The sequence below is a fragment of the Anoplopoma fimbria genome, chromosome 14 (assembly GCF_027596085.1).
Source record: "Anoplopoma fimbria isolate UVic2021 breed Golden Eagle Sablefish chromosome 14, Afim_UVic_2022, whole genome shotgun sequence".
NCBI classification, from domain to species: domain Eukaryota; kingdom Metazoa; phylum Chordata; class Actinopteri; order Perciformes; family Anoplopomatidae; genus Anoplopoma; species Anoplopoma fimbria.
Window position 1 is genome coordinate 20959910 of NC_072462.1, and position 9851 is coordinate 20969760.

Consider the following 9851-nt stretch of genomic DNA (forward strand, 5'->3'; position numbering starts at 1 on the left):
TTACAGCTCTGTGAGGCTTTAGCCATACTTGTTAGCTTAATGCTAATTTTAGCATGTTGATGTGCCTACAAATGCAATGGTAAATTGTTGACATTAAGGGACTATAATGTTAACCATGTCATCCATCTTAATTAAGCATTTTAGCATGCTAAAGTTTGCCAGTTAGCACTTAACACAAAGCACAGCGAAAGTTGGTGGAAAGGTCATTAGTTTTGCAAGTATTTGGTCATAAACAAAATTACCTGACAAGTTGCAATTTTACCTGGTGATATTGCTCGATGAAAAAAACAGAAAAGTAAATGCAAATAATCCAGTCAAAAAACACGGATGTCTGCAATATATATATAAAAATATGTGACAAAACAGTTGTTGAGACATTTTGCTCAAAGCCACATATGTCAAACTCATCACCAGAAGATCACCAAAATCAGTATGATTCATCCACTGCTCACCATGAATGTCTGTATAAAACTTAATGGCAATACATCCAGTAGCCTATTGAGATATTTCAGTCCGGACTAAAGTGGTAGACATTTTCACCCTGAGAACAGCATATGAATGCTTGTGTGTGTCTGTATGTCATATGCCACTCATTATCATCAAGTACATATAAGTGTCTTAAAATTTCTCTCTGAGCCTCTCTGATCGACACAACCATCACAGGGACTCAAATTACTCCTTTATCACTTTTATTGCACAAACAATTGAATATGATCATATCACACAATAAAATGTTGTTACATCATTCTTCACCTGAATGCAAACAATCAATACTAAATGAAATACTGAAGGAATAAAAAATTACAATCAGAAAAGCAACCTGGCTGAGCTGCTCGGCAAGGCAAAAACCCACAGAAACATGAAAAAAACATCACACTGATAACATTTAATAATAAAAAGAACTCACTCTTAAATAGTAGTTAAAGTTGATCCGGTATGAAGGAGACACTTTTCCCTGCCCAACATTTTATTTAGTCCACATTTTATGTAAATTGAGATTTTCTGAGATGTTTCTAAGAACTCATGTTCTCGATGCTAAAACAATTGCTGCCTTATTTGGTTCCTCCACAGAGAGCTCAGCGTTCAGGCTCAGATGCATACCAGCACATGGAGCAGGAGAGGATCCACAATTTTAGTTCACTTCAGTAAAATGAAAACACTGGGCTTAAACCAGAAATTATCCTTTTAAAGGCTTGTCTCTCTCTGCTTTTTCACCATTCAGTTTGTAGTATGAGAACAATTCTTATTCATTTTACCTGCATGTGACGGAAATCTTTTTATGTAAAAACACTCCTTAACACACTTAATTTGCAAATCATTTTCCTCAAAATAGTCTTCTTTCTGGATTATCGTAGCCGCTAACGCTAACATTGCCCCTTCATGTTGCTTAAAAAATGGTCAAAAATATTTCCAAGATTAAGGAATTAGCACTAGACGTGAATTTTTTTTTCTTCATTTTTATTTCTTTTTTTCCTTTTGATTTAAAAAATCTATTTTTATTGTCTTATTCCTATTTTCATTCTCGATAAAAGCTAAGACAGCCTGTCAACATATCGGGTTTGTATCGGAACATTCATCTACTTTTGCGACAGTCAGATCTTCCTCATCTATTACAACTCCTAGTCTTAAGGCCTCATTTTACAATTCCTTAGTTTTTTGTACGTTTTTACTGTAAAATAAAACAAAAAATTAGGCTACTTTTAAAAAGATCAATAGTAACATCACATTTGCTTTGCATTTTGGCAATCAAGCGATCAGCAAGTCACAGTTATAAAATGTGACCTCGCTGAACTCATTACGCAAACACTAAAAACCCACTCTGATCAGAACGTTTCCATCCACTGACTGGGTTTGGGGGGTCACTTCTGGAGTTAGAGGTTCAAAAGGATTCAAGGGTCATACATTGGGTTGCCGAAGTTTCCCATATTGCCGTGGTCGTTTAAGTCCAGAAGAGGGCCGTAGGATTTATGTCTGGAATGGAGAGGAAGTAGAGAAAAAACGAAGATAGAAGTTGAATAAAGAGAAAGGAATATGATGACTGTACTCTTATTTACAAAAGACAATGGGAAATTAAGATACTATACAAAATGCTGTTTTGGTTAAAAAAACATTAAAGAGTTACTCTGACACAATAATAATAATCACTCCTCTACTATAGTAAGTACAGTCAATGAAACCTGTACACAGGTGTGTTTGGTTCATGAAAATACATGTTTTTGATATTCACATTATTTTTTTTAAAGTTATGAGCATCACTAAGAAATTCCATTCATCTTCCAGAAATCTCAGAGACAGATCAAAAACTTTGACGAATAAAACTGAAATTAACTGCAAAATTTGTTTTTAAAGTTACTTTTCCAACACAATGTCATCACTTGAGTTTTAGTACATTAATGATAACTTGTTATGCACTGGTAGATTTGTTTGAGTTCTGGACTCACCGGATCTTGTAGTAGAAAAGCACAACCAACACTACGATGACAATCACTATGAACATGAAAATAATGACTGCAATACTTCCTGGAGAGAGAAAGGGAGAGATACAAGTATCATAAGATTGGTTGTAAAAACATGTTTAGTCCTCAGACAATCAATACATTTTTGCCTGCCTAGGTTTCTTCCTATTAGTTCCTTTCCACCTTTTACAAAATACTTCTGAACTTAAACTGTATATCTTGTCTTGCCAGTGTTGTGCAAGTATATATCAAACTGTTTTACTAATTCCCTTCAGCAAAAGTAATGCATTTCATTACATTTTTTTTTTTGTTACTCAGCACGGTTCCATCAAAGGTGCCTTTTATGTCCAACTGAAATATAATAATGTGCTTTTTAAATGTATTTGTGTAGTTGTTTTTTATAATTAAAAAGAAGGACATATTAGAGACAACCTCATGGTGGTGGTAGATGAACAGTCAGGCGATCAACAAACTGATTACAATTGATCATCTGGGAATCAATGGATATCTGGCAATGGTGGGCTGATGGACTGACCGATAGTCATTGCCATCCATACAGCCATGACACTAGCAAAGCACAGCAAAAATCTAGTTTCAGAATGAATTTGAGACATTTACAATTTCACAGGATCATATTTGTTTAAGATTTACAAGGTCCGATTTAAAAATGTGTTTGTGCCATTTAGGTTTTTCATGAGGTTGCATGTCATGTCATCATCCAAACACGCCTCATAGTTCCCTTATTTGTCGGACCCATACAGTACATGGCTGGCCTCAACTGATTATACTTTGTGTGACTGACTATAATCTTCCCCTGGTACAATGTACCACGACCTTAAGATAATTTATTTTCAAGCAGACTACGCTGACCTTTGAGCTGAAGTATTAATGAGTAATATCCTAGCCGGAAAAAGGAACCAAGCACACTGATTCCCAGAAATAATGTTCAGGTGCCTGTCACACTCCAAGCCACTCCTTTGTTGCAGCTCATTCCCCATCCCTTGCTACATGATTTCCTGTCATCGCTCTACTGTAACTCCCAAATTAAGGCATAAAAATTTACAATAATGATAATAGAAACAGTAAGTTACAGATGTATAAACTAGCTGTAAAGAAAATTGCAATTGCTTACTTTGTTGTGTTCTAACGTTGGAGGACCTTTTTGTTTGTTGTGTTTGCATGCTAACATTAGCCAAATAGCACTAAACACAAAATATAGCTGAGGCCTATAGGAATGTTTTTAGTTCGTTTTGTAATGGACAAATTGAAATATGACCTTTGATAGCAAGGAAAAGTAAAGGTATTTTGGTTTTACAATTGATACTGAAGGGAACATGGATGTTTGAACTACATTTCATGGAAAACAACCCAATAGTTGTTGAGACATTTGGTTAATAAATTCAGTCTTACAGTACAGCACTACAACTCTTCCAGAAAACTTTGTACGAGCTCAGGCCCTTACTTTCATTTTAGTTGGAAGAACAAGGGTCTAAATTTAGTTCATCGTCCCCTAAAAATCTCTGCTTCAGGGGTGGGTTCTGATCGATGAACAAAGAAACCATTAAGGTTTAAACTGTACCCGGTCCAATTTGCTTTCAGATGTGATTGGAAATCTAACATGTACTTTCAGTTTAGGACTTTTGGTTCTGCTAAAGCGTATTACTGCAGAAAAATGATTTCACATTTAGTTCCTGACTTAAGTTTCTTGGGCTATTTCTGGCCACATGGGTGACTCATTGTACTTAACATTTTTATTGGACACCTAGCCTAGAACAGTCCACATTAAAAACAGCGCCCCGGAGGCACATCATAAAAGTTCTGAGTCAGAGGCGTTATCAGATTCAGTGGTTACTGAATATGATGAAACAGACCATACATCCAAAAGAGATCACTGAACATACAACTTGAGAAACAAGGAAAAATTTGAATAGTTTCTCAATTGCAGCTTATGAATTTTCAATGCCAGGTTTGCCGGTACAACTCCTTGCCTTTACTAACAGGAGGTCTATAATGAATGGCTTGTGCTACCACAATGAACGACGTGGTGACAAAGACTGGATGCCATGAAAACACAGGTCTGTGTTGAACAGTTTTGTGAATGATGAACGAGCAGGGAAAGAACTGGCAGACAGCCGTGTCTCTTCAAACCTACGCCGTTCATTTTCACTCATTCAACTAGTGAAGACTCAACTGCAAAGTAAACAAGGAAGTGTGTGAGTAAAGTGTTTTGTTCAAATATTAACCACAGCTCGACACAGTGCTTAAATAGGTCAAAGAGAATGAGGAAGAGATACATCGACTCTGCATGCGTACATTGACCTCTTTAATCAGAGAGATTTGATCACCGGTGCTTTGTCAATTGGTTCGTTTTTTTCACTCAGAGACCCTCACATTTTGATTTTTTAGGACAGATGGACCATCTACATTAAAACAAATTGATTTGGTGAGATGACATGCAGTTTACAGCCAATATGTTTTGACTATGTTTTATAAAATGATTTATAAAAAGGGAGAGGTAGGCACCATGGGCCTGGGGACCCAAATATAAGGGCCCCGAACAGCTATAAATAAATGATGATGTTAAGATATGAAAAGTATCGAATAATGTTACCATTCTTAATCATTGTATCCCGAAATAAGTAACAAAAAGCACCCAAAGCAATTTAAAATACGCAGCTCAGCGATATAGCCTACACTTACTGTGTACTTCTACCTCAGAGGAAAACATTGTGGTACTAGATTAACCTGACATAGAAAAGTTACAAGCTATGTTGCAGATTCAGATTTGACTTGCGTTATTAATGGTTTTACTTTAAATAGTCTATACTTTTACATTAAAACATTTTTTTGAGTACTTCTTCTTCAATTGCCAATACCAACATTCCCAGTAAGAGAAAGAGGGAAAAGTGAAGTAGAAGAGGGTTTGCCTAGGGCCCTCAAATCATTAAATGCGCCCTTGAAAAACACACCCAGGTCGAGGTTGGTCGTGTTCAAAAACATTGGTGAGATGTTTGTCAAAAAAGTAATGCAGGTAATTTCCAAATAGATGTATTAGTTGCTTTCTTTGACATAACCACCGCAGTTATAAAGGTGAGCATGGATTTATGGGTGGAGGGAAGTTATTCACCTGTATTTTGCCATATTATTTCCTATAATTATTATTTCCTGTAAGTTTGATTATAAAAGCGTCTGCTAAATGACTGTAATGTAATGTAAAGTATAACTGACGGATCTATTTTTTTGTACTTATTATGCTGAGCCCTAATTATTCTTGGTCTTGCATCACCATGAGGTTGATATTCTATGAGTGAAATATCTTTACAACTTTTGCAAATATTGCCATGCAATTTGCTACACATATTTAGGGTCCCTAAAGGATGAATTCTCCAGGTAAAAGTTACCAGTAAAATATTTCTGTGATGTTGTATATCTTCTTGATTGTTTGGAACAACATTTGAAATGGACATTCATGGACCCCAGACGATGCATTCTCATGTCAGACGGCGACTTTTCCATTTGTGCTACCAGCTGCTTGACTTTTATCGTTGAAATTAAAATATCATGACAGCTACCGGATGAATTGCTGTGAAAGTTTGGGACATGCATGGTGCCCAGAAGCTGAACTGCAGTAACTTCGAGCCCTTTCATTTCGCATCATCATCTGGTCTAAACTTTGATTTGCTCAACAATGTTGTTATGACCAGATAACTTTAAAACTAATGACTGTCTCACCTACTTTGTGTTTGGTCGGAATTAGCAAATGTTAGCATTCTACATACCTGAGCTCAGAGCCTCGGACTCATGTCCTTCCTGTACCAGTGTGGTGGTTTTGATGGCACTGGTAGTAGTGGTGCTGGTGGTGGTGGTACTGGTAGTACTTGTTTTTATGGTGTTTTGGGTTGTGATGGGCCTGGTGGTTTGTGCTGTGCCGGTGCTTGTGCCTGTGCTGGTGCTGGTGCTGGTGCCGGTGCTGGTGCTGGCGCCTGTGCTGGTGCTGGTGCTGGTGCTGGTGCTGGTGCCGGTGCTGGTGCTTGTGCCTGTGCTGGTGCTGGTGCTGGTGCTGGTGCCGGTGCTGGTGCTGGCGCCTGTGCTGGTGCTGGCGCTGGTGCTGGTGCCGGTGCTGGCGCTGGTGCCTGTGCTGGTGCCGGTGCTGCTGCCGGTGTTGGTGGTGGTACTGATGCTAGAGGCCTGGGTGTCAGTTGTGATGGATGGGGATGAGAAAGGAGATGAATAGGACGTGGTTTGTGTTTCTGATGAAATTGTTGAATATGGAGTGTTTTCTTTGCTGGTTGTCTTTTGGGTGGAAGCTGTATCGTTGGTGGACAGAGTTGCACTGGTGTCATTTATATCGGTGACATCACTTGACATGGTAGTTTGAGTAGATGATAAGCTTGTAGCCTGGGAGCTGACGGTGGTCGAGGTAGCAGGCGTCAATGTCCCTGTTTGAGTTTCTTGTTCTACTGTTAATGCACCACCCAACAGCAGACCTGCGATTTAAAACCAAGAAAATGTTTAAAGTACATTCCGACGGCAATGTGTTTCAACAGATATAAGAGCATATAACAGATATTCTTGATGTTATTAGGGGCCCCCATAATCTCTGAGGACACCAAAGAGGGATGATAATGATCTTACACTCCATGTATTTTACACATTACGGGTAGTTTACTCAGCATGAAAAATAACCCTGATGATGTCATGGATGTGAAATACTAAATCATATGAGTACCCCTTTAACATTAATTGTGTGTTTTGTTACCAATTCTATCACTGACAACTCCAAATGTGGCAATTACAGTTCACCTGAAACTCATGGAAGTTTCGTGGCTTTTACCAATAATATCAGTAATAAAACAGATAATAAGATGCCTTGAAATCAACCAATGATGGCGAGGCAGAAAAATAAATCAGCAAAACAGGTGTGCCGATGTAAAGTTAGCTGGCTTCAAGGCAAAGACTAACTGGGCTAGCAAAGGAGTTGTGTTATGTAAAACATTAATGCAGGTGATTTGAAAAAAGAGAGGAGCAGCGGCTGGTATTATTATTAATGCCTATGGTTTTGGAATGAGATGCTTGGCGATCACAGAGAGGTGTAATGTTCATATGTCCACATGCTTTTGATCATGTAGTGCACTAAATACATAGAGTGCCATACAACCAAACTTATATATATAAATACATATTTCTTTCAGTCAAAATCCATCAATGAATTGGTCCTTCTGCCGTAAACACTCACTAGACCACTAAATGTATATTAATAAAAATAGTCGCCACCAAATGCACTATTTCCTCCTGTGTAAGTATTGATTGTAAAAAAATCTACAGTGATTAGCTGTTTAAGGAAATTACTGAGGCTATTGATTTATTGGTTAATTGACACATTGTTGGTTTTACTCTTTTCAAGGGATTTGTTGACAATCAGAAAAATATTAAATAATGCCAGCCTTATCCTTTAACAATGCAGTATATCAGCATATTTCAACAGCTGGGACTTTAACACACAGTTCACCAACTCACAACTTTTCCTTTAGAACCGATAGGTTCACAGTTAAATGTCATGGTTCTGTTTTCTGAGAACCATGTAATGCTCTAGTAGGAGAGGCAGAGTGCTGTCATTCTTGTTTTAATAAAAAGGAATTCGGGGCAGAGATCAGGTATGAATTGAACGTCACTACACAATTTTACTGGAATTGTATAGAAACATCATCCTCTGACAGAAGATTTAACTGATAACACATCACCTAGTGATGTAAGAACTCCATTACTACCCCCAGGTTTTACAACTGCACAGAGTTTTCTTCACAGCCAAAGTTAAAGATAAGAAGAAAAAAAATGATTTCCTGCCCTGTACCACCTACACAAATGTGTTTAATCATCACAAAGTTTAAAGAGTTAAAATATCCAATATACTTTCTCACTTTTTTACAGCTCAGCACCAAATCAAATGTTATACACCAAAGAAGCATTCCGTTGTGTAACGTCAACCCTCATCCGGAAGTGTCAGCTTGTGATTTTAACTGTATTGTATTGAATACTATCTAACTAACATCTTTTTTAGACCAGTAAAAAACTCTGTTCTTAAGAGGTTTTGCAACTTGAATTGTTAAAAAATGTCTTGAAACCAGCCTGACTTACACGCAAACAGCAAATTAAACAAAATTTGTAGAGATTTTTGACAATTCCAAGGGTTTACACAAAACCAAATATTAAGAGTGGTATGTCTACATTCCCTCCACTTCCCTAAGCAAAACTTTCTTCAATTTATTGAATTTTCTTGACACTTGAGACGTGATCTTCCACATATTCTGACATGCTCGAGACATTAACAAGTCTTGCTCAAAAAAATACAAAGAGAGAAATCAGATTTCAGGGCTAGTCACCACATCAAATAGCATGCATTGATGTCAGAGTTTACTTACATGATATCAGAGCTTGCAGGCTGACCCTCATCATTGTGCTCTTTTCACTGTATATCTCAACAACTGCAGCTCTACGCTCTGTGCTCCCTGTGGACAGATTGTAGTGTGTGTGGCTGCCTGTGACTCGAGGTGACTGATTACAAGAGCCTGGAGGCGAGGCTACGTGATGACTGAGTTACGCACACACAAGAAAAAAAGAACGGCCTGTTCAAAGTATGAAGTGCTTTAATGATGACTTCAAGGATGATTTAGTGGCATCTAGTGGTGAGGCTGCAGATTGCATCCAACAGAATACCACTTGCTACCAAAAATTGGTAGCATTATACAGCTGCCCTAATCACTTCAGGCAGTGTTGGTGTGGAGCTGAACACTTCAAGTTTGAAAATGAACAGAAAGCAGGTAAGAAAGAAGTGACCTTACCAGACCTCACATTCTCGCTCCTCGAGGCTATCGGCCCAGGGCTACATGGAGCCTTGACTAGCATAACACACTCAAATATCTGAATGTGGGTGGTGCAAGTGCCAGGTTTTGACAAGGGAGATTAATGTGTGGAATATTAAAGAAAATATCTGTTTCTGATCCCTCGTTCAACTCTCAATCATGAGTCCGACAATGTGATATAAATGCAAGGCTAAATCAGTCAGTTCAGGATTAAAATGTATTCAATACTTTCATTTAAACCCAAATACCAGCCAAACTACTGGCACTCTTGTCTGCCTCCGTTGTACCTGTGCAAATGATAGCATGCTAACATGTAAAACCAAGAAGTTAAACATTATGTGTGCCAAATATGGGCATGCTAACATTGTCAGTGGGAGAATGACGCTAGCATGTCTGTAAAATCTTGGACTTGTTCCACTAAAGTATTTTGTGTTCAGATCAACTTACCTGAGGAGTTGATGGTGGCTGGTGTAGTCTGGGTCACAGATGTTGGGTCAGGCCCTGAAGTAGAGCTGGTTCGGGATATGGAAGAAGA

The 9851-nt window shown here is 38.1% G+C and overlaps 1 protein-coding gene across 2 annotated transcripts; it reads right to left on the bottom strand.

Moving 5' to 3' along the window:
• Nucleotides 1–690: 690 nt before the first annotated feature.
• On the bottom strand, nt 691–8996 carry parm1 (prostate androgen-regulated mucin-like protein 1). Of its 2 annotated transcripts, XR_008531705.1 has the most exons (5): nt 8876–8996; nt 6236–6943; nt 2442–2520; nt 1540–1971; nt 691–1473 (listed from the first exon to the last, which is right to left on the bottom strand). XR_008531705.1 is itself a non-coding variant. In XM_054611975.1 (4 exons), the coding sequence occupies exons 1-4, from the start codon at nt 8907–8909 to the stop codon at nt 1890–1892; spliced, it is 903 nt and encodes a 300-aa protein (XP_054467950.1). In that variant the 5' UTR covers nt 8910–8996; the 3' UTR covers nt 691–1889. The 2 variants fall into 2 exon arrangements, 1 of the variants encoding a protein (XP_054467950.1); XM_054611975.1 differs by having other exon boundaries at nt 691–1971.
• Nucleotides 8997–9851: the final 855 nt, after the last annotated feature.